At 45.3% G+C, this 15,828-nt stretch overlaps 1 protein-coding gene across 1 annotated transcript in view; it reads right to left on the bottom strand.

Annotated features, from left to right (window-relative positions):
* Positions 1–4,245: 4,245 nt before the first annotated feature.
* Positions 4,246–15,828, bottom strand: part of cdx1b (caudal type homeobox 1 b) — a 73,874-nt gene continuing 62,291 nt past the window's right edge. The window contains exon 3 of the mRNA XM_073067091.1: positions 4,246–10,293. Coding sequence (XP_072923192.1) covers positions 10,099–10,293 — 195 coding nt within the window. The 3' untranslated portion in view covers positions 4,246–10,098. The remainder of the gene's footprint in view (positions 10,294–15,828) is intronic.

The raw sequence follows: 15,828 nt of genomic DNA, 5'->3' as shown, positions 1-15,828 counted from the left end.
TGATGGCCCCGGGCCTGTACTCACTGGAGTTCAGAGGTATTATGGGATACCCATTGAAACCTATTCAATATAGAAAGGCCTAGACAGAGTGGATGTGGAGAGGGTGTTTCCTACAAATGGGGGAGTTTAGGACCAGAGGACACAGTCTCAGAATAGAGGACATCCATTTAAAACAGATGAGGAGGAATTTTGTTAGCTAGAGGATGGTGAATCTGTGGAATTAATTACCACAGATGGCTGTGGAGGCCAAGTCATTAGGTTTATTTAAAGTGGAGGCTGATAGTTTTGTGATTAGACAGGGTGTCAGAGCTTATGGGGAGAAGGCAGGAGAATAAATTGAGAGGGATAATAAATCAGCCATGATGGAATGGCAGAGCAGTCTCAATGGGCTGAATGGGCTAATTCTGTTCCTGTGTCTCATGGTCTTGTGGACTTGTAATGGGAGCTGAGAACAGCTGTTTGCCTTCAATTCACAAATTAGGCTATTTGGACAGGAACATGGACTGGAATGGTTTATTGCAGGGGTTCCCAACCTGGGGTCCACAGACCCCTAGGTTAATGTTAGGGGTCCATGGCATTAAAAAGGTTGAGAATCCCGGGTGGGGAAAATAAGAGTAACTACGAGTGGACAGCTTGGGCTAGAGAGCCCGTTTCCCTGCTGTGGGACCCAGAATAGAGGAATGTCTATCTAGCACTGAGAAGAGGAGGAATTTCTTTAGGCAGACGATAATAATTTGCTCACATGCACATTTGTTTCGGTCTTTGGACTCCACGCCCAGGGATCATGTGGAGGCTGACCGTGCGGTGACTTGAGCAGAATGGAATTTACAACTCTCGATAATCGTACAACCACATCACCTTCCCATCGTCTGACATCCTCTCCCAGCCTTTACCTCGTGAACAGTTCCACTCACTCCTCCCCTGTGGGGGTGAGTTCCACTCTCCCCCCCCCCCTGCTTTGGGCAAATCCGCAGGAATCCGGGAACGATCCTGACCCACAGTGCTGTCTGTGTGGAGTTTGTACATTCTCTCTGTGACCCACAGTGCAACCCGGAGAAGTGTGAGGTGGTACACTTTGGAAGGGCAAACTCCAAGGCAGAGTACAAAGTAAATGGCAGGATACTTGGTAGTGTGGAGGAGCAGAGGGATCTGGGGGTACATGTCCACAGATCCCTGAAAGTTGCCTCACAGGTAGATAGGGTAGTTAAGAAAGCTTATGGGGTGTTAGCTTTCATAAGTCGAGCGATAGAGTTTAAGAGTCGCGATGTAATGATGCAGCTCTATAAAACTCTAGTTAGGCCACACTTGGAGCATTGTGTCCAGTTCTGGTCGCCTCACTATAGGAAGGATGTGGAAGCATTGGAAAGGGTACAGAGGAGATTTACCAGGATGCTGCCTGGTTTAGAGAGTATGGATTATGATCAGAGATTAAGGGAGCTAGGGCTTTACTCTTTGGAGAGAAGGAAGATGAGAGGAGACATGATAGAGGTGTACAAGATATTAAGAGGAATAGACAGAGTAGACAGCCGGTGCCTCTTCCCCAGGGCACCTCTGCTCATTACAAGAGGACATGGCTTTAAAGTAAGGGGTGGGAAGTTCAAGGGGGATATTAGAGGAAGGTTTTTTACTCAGAGAGTGGTTGGTGCGTGGAATGCACTGCCTGAGTCAGTGGTGGAGGCAGATACACTAGTGAAATTTAAGAGACTACTAGACAGGTATATGGAGGAATTTAAGGTGGGGGGATATATGGGAGGCAGAGTTTAAGGGTCGGCACAACATTGTGGGCCGAAGGGCCTGTACTGTGCTGTACTATTCTATGTCCTATCTTCCCTGGGTTTTGCTGTTCCTCCTACGTCCCAGTTGCGTAGCAGTTAGCACAATTCTAATTGCAGTGCCAGCTCTAAGATCAGAGTCCGACTCCCGCCGCTATCCGTAAGGAATTTCTACATTCTCCCTATGTCCATGTGGGTTTCCTCCAGGTGCTCTGGTTTCCTCCCACATACCAGTTAGGGTGACTGGACTGTGAGCGTGCTGTGTTGGTGCCAGCAGTGTGGTGATATTTGTGGGCTGCCCAGAACAATCTTCACTGATTTGATTTGATGCAAACAACTCATTTCACTGTATGTTTCAAATAAAGCAAATCCTTTTAATGCTGGATTCGTTCGCCACTGGAGAGGTTGAATGGCCAAAGAGTGGGGCAGAGGCAGGGTTTGTATCCATTGGAGCTTCGAAGGTGAGGCGACCCTGAGGGGTCTCAGGAGGGTCACAGCACAGAAACGGACCCCTCGGCCTAGCTTGTTCATGCCGACCACCGTCTATATCTAAGTGAGTCGCGCTTTCCTCTGTTTAGTTCATGTCCCTCACCATTCCTATCGATGTACCTGTCCAAGTAACTTTTAAATGTTACTACACCTGAACAGATTAAAATATAGAACAGGCCCTTCAGCCCGCAATGTTATGCCAGCTTTTCAACCTACTCCAAGATCAATTGAACCCTTCCTTCCCACATAGCCCTCCATTTTACTATCATCCACGTTCCTATCGAAGAGTCTCTTAAATATCCCTAATGTATCAGACTCTAAAACAGCAACAGCTTCTTTCCCACTGTCCTCAGATTCTTGAACCTTCCTGTTAAACCCAACTTTACTTTGGACTCACACACAAATTGCTGGAGGTCAGGCAGTATCCACGGTCAACGTTTCAGATCAGGACCCTTCATCAGGACTGGAAAGGAAGGGGGAAGGTGCCGGAATAAAAAGTGGGGGGGGAGGAAGAAGGACAGCTAGAAGGTGATAGGTGAAACCAAGTGAGTGGAAAAGGATAGGAGAGAGGAGTGGATCATAGGAGGAGGAGGAGGAGATCCAGGACAAAGTGATAGGCGGGCGAGAAGAGGTAAGAGACCAGAGTGGAAAATAGACGAAGAGGGGAGGAGGAGGGAAAATAGACTGAGTAGATAGACGGTATCTTTTTCCCAGGGTTGAAATGTCTAATACCAGAGGGCATGCATTTAAGGTGAGGGGATCATTTCAAAGGAGATGTGAAGGACAAGCTTTTTTTCTACAGAGAGTGGCGGGTGCCTGGAATGTGCTGCCTGGGCGGTGGTAGAGATGGATACATTAGACATTTTTAAGTGTTGTTTAGATAGGCAGATGAATGTAAGGAGAATGGAAGGACATTGTGTAGGCAGAGGAGATTAGTTAGGTTACCATTTGATTTCTAATTTAATTAGTTCAGTACAACATTGTGGGCCGAAGCTGTACTGTTCTATTAGGAAGTTGAGGGGTCATGCAACTGGCACCAAAGTGAGGATGGTGCCTGGGGTAGTTTTGACAGGCCAAGGCTCCCGTTCCTATTGTCTTGTTTCCTGTTGTACCTACTCTAGGACCCAGGAAATTATCTGGCGAGATTTCAATGGTCGTCCCTTAAAGGTGGGAAATCTCCTGAGATTGTAGGTTTCAGGAAAGAGTGAAATGTTTAGGAAACATCCACACCGATGTGTGGCCCAGGGATCTCACACAGGAGCAGCTGGAGTGACCTGGGTACTGACCACTATCTCCTCAGCTCTTTGCTGTAGGGACTCCAGCACTTTGGCCAAATGCCCATGTAAATGAGTCAGCCATGCTTCTCTTTCCTTGCCTTTTCCAAGAGACTGGGCTAATGGATTTGGGAGGAGGCTGAGGGGCCGAGAGGTGGTGAGGTAGGGCTTTGAGGATGGGGGTTGAAAGAGTACAATGGTGGACAAGCCTTAAGAGAAACACTGGGGCTTACAGAGCAGATTTCCTGATAGTACAGGTTTCTTGTACCTCCCAAGCAATCTTCACTGCTATTGGCTAATGAATAAACCCCATGTAATTTTCAATCCCATTGGCTAATGTATACAACCGACATAATCTTCACTCCTATTGGCTAATGAATATGCTCCACATGATCTTCACTACCATTGGCCAGAGAATATGACTTATATGTTCTAAATTTCAATAAGTTAATGAATATGTGCCATGCAATCTCCACTCCCATTGGCCAAAGAAGATGCCCCATGCAACCTCCAATTCTACTGACTCATGAATATGCCTCATGCAATTGCCAATCTCATTAGCTAATAAATATGCCCCATGCAATCTTCATTCCCATTGGTTAGTGTATACGACCCACATAATCTTCATTCCCATTGGCTAATGAATATGTCCCATGCAATCTTCAGTCTTCATGATCTTCACTCCCATCAGCTAATGAATACATTTGAAGTTCAAAGTTCAAAGTACATTTATTATCAAAGTATGTATAACTATATACAACCTTAAGATTCATTTCCTTACAGGCAACCACAAAACAAAGAAACCCAATAGAACCCATTTAAAAAAGACCGACAAACACACAATGGGCAGAGAAAAACAAATAGTGCAAACAATAAAAGGAAGGAAATAACTTTCAGAGCTGAAGTGCATGAAAGTGAGTCCACAGCCATGAAGCCAGTCACCACTGCGGTCCGTTAGTTGCAGGACACAGCCTCAGTTCTGCGCAGAGACAAATCATTCTTGCTGAGCAATGAGTTGAACACCGATCACTCGCCTCTGGCCCCGACACCCTGACCTTTTCAATGTGGCCTGACACTTCAGTCAGCCAAACTTCAGGTCGCTTCTTGCTCTCAGTCTCAGGACCGGGCCCCGTTGCCTCGCCTCAGTTACTGCCGCATCAAATCGTCTCCAAGTCCGCTCTGGCAGCGGACAAACATTGGTTCATTGTCCGCTCTTGGGCCCAGGCCCCACGCCTCAAATCGGCCTGTATCTGTCATGCCACAGCCGTCCTGCACCTTCGAGACTTCAGTTCACATGGCGAATATGCCAGGTCGTTCGGGTGATTCAGAAGCTCAGCTCCGAAAGGGAAGTTACAGGCTATTGATTACAGTGATCGTATCTGACAAAAACGTGTGATTAATACAGTAATCGATAGGTTTGTTTGCTGCCAGCAAATCATCACCGTGCTTCACCCGTGCCATCTTAACACACAATGTTCCCTCCCATTGATTATTCAATACACTCCAAGCAATCTTTATTCCCATACAGTGAGCAACATGTAAAACGCTGGAGCAACTCAGCAGATCAGGCAGCATCTGTGGAGGGGATGAACGGCTGACATTTCGAGTAGACACCCTTCATTCAAGACTAGAAAGTAAGGGATGAGGAGGGTCTAGGCCCATAACGTTGTCTGTATTCTTTTCCATAGATGCTGCTTGGCCTTCTGAGTTCCTCCAGCATTTTGCGTGTGTCGCTTGGAAAGTAAGGGGACAGAAGCCCGAATAAGAAGCTGGGTGGAGGAGAAAGAGTACAAGCCAGGGGGAAAGGTGGGTGGTTTGGGGAGGGGAGGTGAAATGAGAAGTTGGGAAGTGAATAGGTGGAAGAGGTAAAGGGTTGAAGAAGAAGGAATCTGATAGGAGTGGACAATGGACTATGGGAGAAAGGGAAAGAGGAGGAGCACCAGGGGAGGGGATAGTTAGATGACGAGGCACACAATATTCACTCATGTTGGCTAATGATCATGCCTAACACCACTCAATGCACAGGGTGTGTGTATAATGACCCATTCAGCAGACAAATTTGATTGGAGTCAAGGGAATGGTTCATGATTCTAAACTTTCATTGACTATATACAAATCACAAACAATACACAGCAAATTCGTTCCACATTTAAGAATCAGAAGGCAAGCCCATTGTAATAACATCATTAAAGTTTCTACACAACACACAAAATGCTGGAAGAACTCAGCAGGCCAGGCAGCATATATGGAGAGGAATAAACAGTCGATGTTTCGGACCAAGATCCTTCATCAGGACTGGAAAAAAGATGAGAAGTTAGAGCAAGAAGGTGGGATGAGGAGAGGAATAAGTACAAGGTGGTGGGTGATGGGTGAAATTGGGAGGGGGAAGGGGTGAAATAAGGAGCTGGGAAGTTGATTGGTGAAAGAGGTAAAGGGCTGGAGAAGTGGGAATCTGATAGAAAAGGGCACAAGACCATGGAAAAAGAGAGGGAGAAGGAGCACCAGGGGGTGGTGATGGGCAGGTAAGGAGATAAGCTGAGAGAGGGAACAAGGAATGGGGATTGATGAACAGGGGAGCGTATTACCAGAAGTTGGAGAAATCGATGTTCATGCCATCAGGTTGGAGACTACCCAGACAGAGTATAAGATGTTGCTCCTCCAACCTGAGTGTAGTCTGATCACGACAGTAGAGGAGGCCATGGATAGACGTGTCAGAATAGGAATGGGAAGTAGAATTGAAATAGGTGGCTACCGGGAGATCCCTCTTTTCCAAGCAGACAGAGCATAGGCACTCAGCGAAGTGGTCTCCCAATCTACATTGGGTCTCACTGACATACAGAGGATCCCACCACCACATTACACTGGGGATAGTCCTATCAACACACATTAAACAAACCTCAGGGCCCCATCACAGACTCACCCACCTCCCTCCAATGCCTTTGCAAAGCACTCCATTCAGTAGCTGGACAACCCACCCAATCAGAGCGGCCCATCTTATCGGCTAATCAAACAGCAAACATACTCCTTGTCAATGATTGGATGGTTTTGGATGGTTGGTTAAACAGCCCCCGTATCCCCAATTTCTACTTCCAACACTAGCAAAGGTTTTGAACAAAATGATGTCATTACTCCTTCCAAGAGTTAAAAGGAAGATCACATCATAAATATAGTTTGTTGATAATATAAGTTTGAGGGCAATATTAGCTCTTATGAGGAGGCTGAGGTGGATTTAAATGGGCAAGGACATGGGAAATAGAATATGAGGCAAGAAATGTGATCTTTTATATAGAACGTAGACCCGTACTGCACAGAAACAGGCCCTTCGGCCCACAATGTTGTGCTGAACCATTCCAATTAGTAATCCCCTCTCCTTCCATTTTCCTCAGATTCATGAGCCTATCTAAATGTCTCTTAGAAGTCTCCAGTGGCTCTGCCGCTACCCCCACCCCAGGCAGCACATTCCGGGCATCCACCAATGTCTGTGTAAAACACCTGCCCCTATGTTTGTAGGGAATAAAATAGCAAATTGCAACTGTTATATGATGAGAGCTTGAAGTGTGTTAGTGTTCAAGAAGAAATGGGTATCCTTATGAACATAACATTTAGGTAGATGAATGATCTGTTGGCCATTTTCTTGCAGGAGAGTTTGAGTCTCAGAGCAGCTGGAGGAATAAACAACTGATGTTTCAGGTGGAGACCCTTTGTCAGGGTAAATGTATCTCACTGCCAGTTACACCGAGACTCTGCCTGCAATATTGTCGACAGCCCCAGGAATGAAGGGACAGTTACAAACTTTCACCTGCAATGGAGAATTATCCCATGAGGAGACAATAAATCAACTGGGGCTAAACTTTCCAGACCTTAAAACATATAAGAGTTGAGTTATAAGGAAAGAGTGAATAGGTTAGGATTTTATCCCTAGAATGTAAAAGATTGAGTGGAGTTTGATAGAAGTATACAAAATTATGAGGGGTATAGATAGGGTAAATGCAAGCAGGCTTTTTCCACTGAGTTTGGTTGGGACTACAACTAGAGGTCATGGGTTAAGGGTGAAAGGTGAAATGTTTAAGAGGAACATGGGGAGCAACTTCTTCACTCGGAGAATGGTGAGAGGGTGAATCGATGGGGGATGTGGATTCGATTTCAACATTGAAGAGAAATTTGGATAGGTACATGGATGGCAAGGATATGGTCCAAGTGCAGGTTCAATGGAGCTAAGCAGAATGATGGTTCAGCATGGACTAAATGGGCCAAATGGCCTGTTTCTGTGCTGTAGTGCTCTATGACTCTCAGACTGTAGATGCTGGAAGCTGGAGCAAAAAGAAGCAAAGTGCTTGGGAAACTCAGCAGGTCAGGCAGCATCTGTGGAAATGGGGCTGTGAGAGGATAGGAGGGAAATGAGGGAGTGAGAGGATAGGAGGGAAATGAGGGAGTGAGAGGATAGGAGAGAAATGAGGCTGAGAAAGGATAGGAGAGAAATGAGGCTGAGAAAGGATAGGAGGGAAATGAGGCTGAGAAAGGATAGGAGGGAAATGGGACTGTGAGAGGATAGGAAGGAAATGAGGGAGTGAGAGGATAGGAGGGAAATGAGGGAGTGAGAGGATAGGTGGGAAATAGGGCTGTGAGAGGGTAGGAGGGAAATGAGGGAGTGAGAGGATAGGAGGGAAATGAGGGAGTGAGAGGATGAGGGAAATGAGGGTGTGAGAGGACAGGAGGGAAATAGGGCTGGGAGAGGGTAGGAGGGAAATGAGGGAGTGAGAGGATAGGAGGGAAATGAGGGTGTGAGAGGATAGGAGGGAAATGAGGGAGTGAGAGGACAGGAGGGAAATGGGGCTGTGAGAGGATAAGAGGGAAATGAGGGTGTGAGAGGACAGGAGGGAAATGGGGCTGTGAGAGGATAGGAGGGAAATGAGGGTGTGAGAGGACAGGAGGGAAATGGGGCTGTGAGAGGATAGGAGGGAAATGAGGGTGTGAGAGGATATGTGGGAAATGAGGGTGTGAGAGGATAGGTGCGTGTGAGGAAGGAAAGGGGGTTGCTTTGCCGTTTCTTTAGCTGCGTTCTGTGTTGTTCTGCCGAGCATTGTGGGCAGGATATGTTGGTGTCGGAATGTGTGGCCACACTTGCACATCCTTGGGGATGTCGGTCGTTAACACAAACGGCACATTTCACTGTTGTTTCCGTGTAGGAGTGATAAATAAGTGAATGTGAATCTGAACCTGTATTTTAAATGTTGTTATTCTACCTGCCTCAAGCTCATCCCATGAGGGAGGGAGGGACATGGCTTGTTTTGCTGTTGTTGTTCTGTCAGCCACCGCAGTCATGTTATGTTGGCACTGGAATGTGTGGCAACACTTGCGGGCTGCCCCCAGCACATCGTTAGGTTGTGTTGGTTGTTAACACAAATGACATATCTCACTGAGTGTTTCCACGTATACAAGATAAATGAAAGAATCTGCTCCCATGACCTAAGGTCACAGGCCTATCTGATCTCATCAACATTCCAGGCCGAGACCTTTCCCATGCGCTCTGCAAAATGAGAGATGATTTCAGTGAACTGTCCAAATGGTATTTAAGAGGGCATTTTATTCCCCTGAAAACCACAAGACATTGGAGCAAAATTAGGCCTTCAGCACATTGAATCTATTCTGCCATTCCATCATGGCTGACTTATTATCCCTCTCAACCCCATTCTCCTTCCTTCTTCACAGAACCTTTGTTGCCCTGATTAATCAAGAACCTATCAACCTCTGCTTTAAATATACCCAGTGATAAGTCTCCATAGTCATATGTGGCATTGAATTCCACAGATTCACCACCCTCTGGCTAAAGAAACCCCTCCTCGTCTCTGTTCTAAATGGATGTTTCTCTATTCTGAGGCTGTGATCTTGCCCACCATGTATAGTTTACAATGGACCAGATTTAAGGCCCATTCCAGTTCCAGAATGAGATTCCATCTTTTCCAGTCCAACTGCTTACTCTTTTCCATAGATATTGTCCGGCCTGCTGAGTTCCTCCAGCATTTTGTGTGTGTTGCTCTGGATTTCCAGCAACTGCAGATTTTCTCTTGTATGTGACAAATAAAGCTAATCTCATCTCTTTACTCTGTCTGAAAAAAACCCAAAGGTCTTCAAACCACACAAAGTATAGTACATCCTATCTATCAGTAAATCCAAACACGTTTCAATCAGATGGGGAAGATAATCTGTAAGCCCCCTTAGGGCACAGGCCTTGAACCATCATCATCTGTGTCCAACGTTTTCCATTTGATACCACGTCCTTAGGTACTTAAGTCTCACCGGTGACCTGACGTTTGGGGTCAGGAGTCAGGGGTCAAGCCCGAATCCTAAGCAACCCGTGACCATTCCCCACGCACCCCACCCAACTATGTAAATAGCCCTCCCTCCGCCCCGTCCCATCGCCACCTCTTCCCTCTCAACACGGGGGTGGAAGTGACAGTCTTCAGACAGTGATATCGCCATTGGTGAGCTCTCTCTTCGCATTGGCCATGGGGGGAGGGGGATGGAGGCAGAGGCCGCTGGCGGACAGGGTGGCTGCCGCTGGGTTAGGACAGGTACTCTTCTTTGATGTTGAGGGGCAGGGACTGGGGGACAAGGTTGCTGCTACTGCTGACCAGTCCAATGGCCGGCAGAGTCCTGGGGCTGGCGGTGGTGGAGCTAGCTTGCTGAGCCTGCTGCTGCATCTTCTTTTTGTTAACCTTCCTCTCCTTCGCCCGTCTGTTCTGGAACCAAATTTTCACCTGGGACACAGAGTAAGGGGAAAGAGACATGAGATCAGAACGAGTGTAGTGTCACACAACTGTAGAAACAAGACCATGGCCCAATGCTAAGCAATGTACTTCCCTCCTTCGCCCCAACCAAGGTACACCTCACCTGCCCCTCCTCATCACACCACTGGGGACGAGGTGCAGGTTAGGCTTAGAAACACACTCAACAATCTGCCCCTCTACCATCAGATTTCTGAACAATCCATGAACCCATGAAGACAAACTCACGATTTTGCTTTTTGTACTACTTATTTATTCTATCTATCTATCTCTCTATCTATCTATCTAACTGCCTGTCTATCTAGCCATGCATCTATCCATTGGTCGGCTGGTGGAGCAATTACATCAGCGCCGGACTCCGGAACGGAGGTTCCTGGGTTCAAATCCAGTCGGGCCATTCCCAAGTACGCTGTCCATCTGTGCCGGGTTGAGTGTTGAGCTCGCAACTCAACCTCATCAAATAAAGAAAAATACTGCGAAATGTCTGTGTGAGGAGTGGCGAACCACACAGTCTTCCATTCCGCACCTTGTCAGACATGAAAATGCCCGAAGCTGGCCACTCAGGCCTGAGCTGACATCATCATCTATCCATCTATCTATCCATTATCTATCTATCTATCTATCTATCTATCTATCTATCTATCTATCTATCTATCTATCCATTATCTATCTATCTATCCATCTATCTATCCATTATCTATCCATTATCTATCTATCTATCTATCTATCTATCTATCCATCTATCTATTCATTATCTATCTATCTATCTATCTATCTGTCTGTCTGTCTATCTATCCATCTATCTATCTATCCATCCATCCATCTATCCATCTATCCATTATCTATCTATCTATCTATCTATCTATTTATCTATCCATCCATCTATCCATCTATCCATCTATCCATCTATCCATCTATCTATCTCTCTATCTGTCTGTCTGTCTGTCTGTCTGTCTATCTATCTATCTATCTCTCTATCTATCTAAATATCGATGGTACTGTGCAGAAGTTCTATAGCATATACAGCCAGGGTTCCAGACTTTACCCAGGACTGTATTTGTCAACATGGAGCGGAGAGCAAGTTTGTAAATCTAGTGGGAGCAAAGGATGTTGGGAGTGGCGAGGGTGGTGTGGGACAGGTGGCAGAGGAGTGCCAGGGGCGGGTCAGGGGGTGGCATGGGTGCAGACACACCCAGCCCTGAGAAACAAGGCAAGGCCATTTGATTCCAAACAATTGGTTTACTGATCATTACAGAATGTCTCTCTGGTGCTTCCCACTTCCTCCTCTCTCCCTGCCCCCTTCCCACTCTCAGTCCACAATATCAGAATTAGCTTTATCATCACTCTATGTCATGAAATTTGTTTTTTTCTCAGCAGCAGTACAGTGCAACAAATAAAATTACTAAAGTACTGTGCAAAAGTCTAAGGCACCCCTGCTATATACTGTATACATGCCCAAAACATCTGCACAGTACTGTATCTATCAGACGGACAGACATACTTTATTGATCCTGAGGGAAATTGGGTTTCATTACATCCGTACCAACCAAGAATAGTGAAGAAATATAGCAATATAAAACCATAAATAATTAATAATAAGTTAATCTTGCCAAGTGGAAATAAGTCCAGGACCAGCCTATTGGCTCAGGGTGTCTGACACTCTGAGGGAGGAGTTGTAAAGTTTGATGGCCACAGGTAGGAATGACTTCCTATGACGCTCAGTGTTACATCTCGGTGGAATGAGTCTCTGGCTGAATGTACTCCTGTGCCTAACCTGTACATTACGGAGTGGATGGGAGTCATTGTCCAAGATGGCATGCAACTTGGACAGCATCCTCTTTTCATACACCACCGTCAGAGAGTCCAGTTCCACCCCCACAACATCACTGGCCTTACGAATGAGTTTGATTCTGTTGGTGTCTGCTACCCTCAGCCTGCTGCCCCAGCACACAACAGCAAACATGATAGCACTGGCCACCAGACTCATAGAACATACTCAGCATTGTCCAGCAGATGTTAATTATTATCAATTACTATCAATTTAATTACTATCAAGTTAATTACTATCAATTATTATTATTATTGTTATTTATTTAGTATATATTCTTATTGTAACTTGCAGTAATTTTTATGCATTGCACTGTATTGCTGCTCCAAAACCACAATGTTTGTGACAAATTAATCAAAATCTGATTCTATGGTAAATTGGTAAATTTAAATCACAGAACACAGAACACTGTAGCACAGTAGAGGCCCTTCAGCCCACAATGCCGTGCCAACCTTTTAGCTTACTCGAAAATCAATCTAACCCTTCCCTCCCACATTGCCCTCCATTTTTCTATCTTCCATGTGTTCCATGTGTAGTTTTTTTGCAGCAATACATAGAGGTACCGACTAGAGAAGGGGCAGTGTTGGATCTACTGTTAGGGAATGAAATAGGTCAGGTGACGGAGGAATGTGTTGGGGAGCACTTCGGGTCCAGTGATCACAATGCCATTAGTTTCAATATAATTATGGAGAAGGATAGGACTGGACCCAGGGTTGAGATTTTTGATTGGAGAAAGGCTAACTTTGAGGAGATGCGAAAGGATTTAGAAGGACTGGATTGGGACAATTTGTTTTATGGGAAGGATGTAATAGAGAAATGGCGGTCATTTAAAGGTGAAATTTTGAGGGTACATAATCTTTATGTTCCTGTTAGGTTGAAAGGAAGGGTTAAAAGTTTGAAAGAGCCATGGTTTTCAAGGGATGTTGGAAACTTGGTTCAGAAACAGAGGGAGATCTACAATAAATATAGGCAGCATGGAGTAAATGAGGTGCTCGAGGAATATAAAGAATGTAAGAAGAATCTTAAGAAAGAAATTAGAAAAGCTAAAAGAAGATACGAGGTTGCTTTGGCAAGTAAGGTGAAAATAAATCCAAAGGGTTTCTACAGTTATATTAATAGCAAAAGGATAGTGAAGGATAAAATTGGTCCCTTAGAGAATCAGAGTGGACAGCTATGTGTGGAGCCAAAAGAGATGGGGGAGATTTTGAACAATTTCTTTTCTTCGTTGTTCACTAAGGAGAAGGATATTGAATTGTGTAAGGTAAGGGAAACAAGTAGGGAAGTTATGGAAACTATGATGATTAAAGAAGAGGAAGTACTGAGTGCTTTTAAAGAAAATAAAAGTGGATAAGTCTCCAGGTCCTGACAGGCTATTGCCTAGGACTTTGAGGGAAGTTAGCGTAGAAATAGCAGGGGCTCTGACAGAAATATTTCAAATGTCATTAGAAACGGGGATAGTGCCGGAGGATTGGCTTATTGCTCATGTGGTTCCATTGTTTAAAAAATATTCTAAGAGTAAACCTAGCAATTATAGGCCTGTAAGTTTGACGTCAGTGGTGGTTAAATTAATGGAAAGTATTCTTAGAGATGGTATATATAATTATCTGGATAGACAGGGTCTGATTAGGAACAGTCAACATGGATTTGTGCGTGGAAGGTCATGTTTGACAAATCTTTTTGAATTTTTTGAAGAGGTTACTAGGAAAGTTGATGAGGGTAAAGCAGTGGATGTTGTCTATATGGACATCAGTAAGGCCTTTGACAAGGTTCCACATGGAAGGTTAGTTAGGAAGGTTCAATCGTTAGGTATTAATATTGAAGTAGTAAAATGGATTCAACAGTGGCTGGATGGGAGATGCCAGAGAGTAGTGGTGGATAACTGTTTGTCAGGTTGGAGGCCGGTGACTAGTGGTGTGCCTCAGGGATCTGTACCGGGTCCAATGGTGTTTGTCATATACATTAATGATCTGGATGATGAGGTGGTAAATTGGATTAGTAAGTATGCAGATGATACTAAGGTAGGTGGCGTTGTGGATAATGAAGTAGGTTTTCAAAGCTTGCAGAGAGATTTAGGCCAATTAGAAGAGTAGGCTGAAAGATGGCAGATGGAGTTTAATGCTGATAATTGTGAGGTGCTACATTTTGGTAGGACTAATCAAAATAGGACATACATGGTAATTGGTAGGGCACTGAGGAATGCCGTAGAACAGAGTGATCTAGGAATAATGGTGCATAGTTCCCTGAAGGTGGAATTTCATGTGGATAGGGTGGTGAAGAAAGCTTTTGGTATGCTGGCCTTTATAAATCAGAGCATTGAGTATAGGAGTTGGGATGTAATGTTAAAATTGTACAAGGCATTGGTGAGGCCAAATTTGGAATATTGAGTACAGTTCTGGTCACCGAATTATAGGAAAGATGTCAACAAAATAGAGAGAGTACAGAGGAGATTTACTAGAATGTTACCTGGGTTTTAGCACCTAAATTACAGAGAAAGGCTGAACAAGTTAGGTCTTTATTCTTTGGAGCGTAGAAGGTTGAGGGGGGACGATAGAGGTATTTAAAATTATGAGGGGGATAGATAGAGTTGACGTGGATAGGCTTTTTCCATTGAGAGTAAGGGAGATTCAAGCAAGAGGACATGAGTTGAGAGTTAAGGGGCAAACATTTAGGGGTAACACAATGGGGTACTTCTTTACTCAGAGAGTGGTAGCTGTGTGGAATGATCTTCCAGTAGAAGTGCTAGAGGCAAGTTCGATTTTGTCATTTAAAAAAAAATTGGATAGGTATATGGACAGGAAAGGAATGGAGGGTTACGGGCTGTGTGCAGGTCAGTGGGACTGGGTGAGAGTAAGTGTTCGGCATGGACTAGGAGGGCTGAGATGGCCTGTTTCTGTGCTGTAATTGTTATATGGTTATATATCTAAAAGAGTCTCTCAAATGACCCTAATGTATCCGACTCTACCATGGACCTGGCAGTGTGTTCCACACACAACCACCAGTCTCTGTGTAAAAAAACCTACCTCTGACATTCCCCCAGTACTCTCCTCCAAACACCTTCGAATTATGCCTCATCATATACCCATTTCCACCGCGGGGAAAAAGTCTCTGGCTGTCTACTCGATCATCTTGAACACCTCTGTCAAGTCACCTCTCTTTCTCCTTTGGTCCATAGTGAAAAGCTCCAGCTCGCGCAGGTTTATAAAACACCCTCTCTAATCCAGGCAGCATCCTGGTGAATCTCCTCTGCACCCTCTCTAATCCAGGCAGCATCCTGGTGAATCTCCTCTGCACCCTCTCTAATCCAGGCAGCATCCTGGTGAATCTCCTCTGCACCCTCTCTAATCCAGGCAGCATCCTGGTGAATCTCCTCTGCACCCTCTCTAATCCAGGCAGCATCCTGGTAAATCTCCTCTGCCCCCTCTCTAATCCAGGCAGCATCCTGGTAAATCTCCTCTGCACCCTCTCTAATCCAGGCAGCATCCTGGTAAATCTCCTCTGCCCCCTCTCTAATCCAGGCAGCATCCTGGTAAATCTCCTCTGCCCCCTCTCTAATCCAGGCAGCATCCTGGTAAATCTCCTCTGCACACTCTCTAATCCAGGCAGCATCCTGGTAAATCTCCTCTGCACCCTCTCTAATCCAGGCAGCATCCTGGTGAATCTCCTCTGCATCCTCTCTAATC

Source organism: Hemitrygon akajei, chromosome 15, assembly GCF_048418815.1.
Source record: "Hemitrygon akajei chromosome 15, sHemAka1.3, whole genome shotgun sequence".
Taxonomy (NCBI): Eukaryota; Metazoa; Chordata; class Chondrichthyes; order Myliobatiformes; family Dasyatidae; genus Hemitrygon; species Hemitrygon akajei.
Note: the sequence above shows the minus strand (reverse complement) of the source record. Positions and strands in the feature narration are given on the sequence as shown.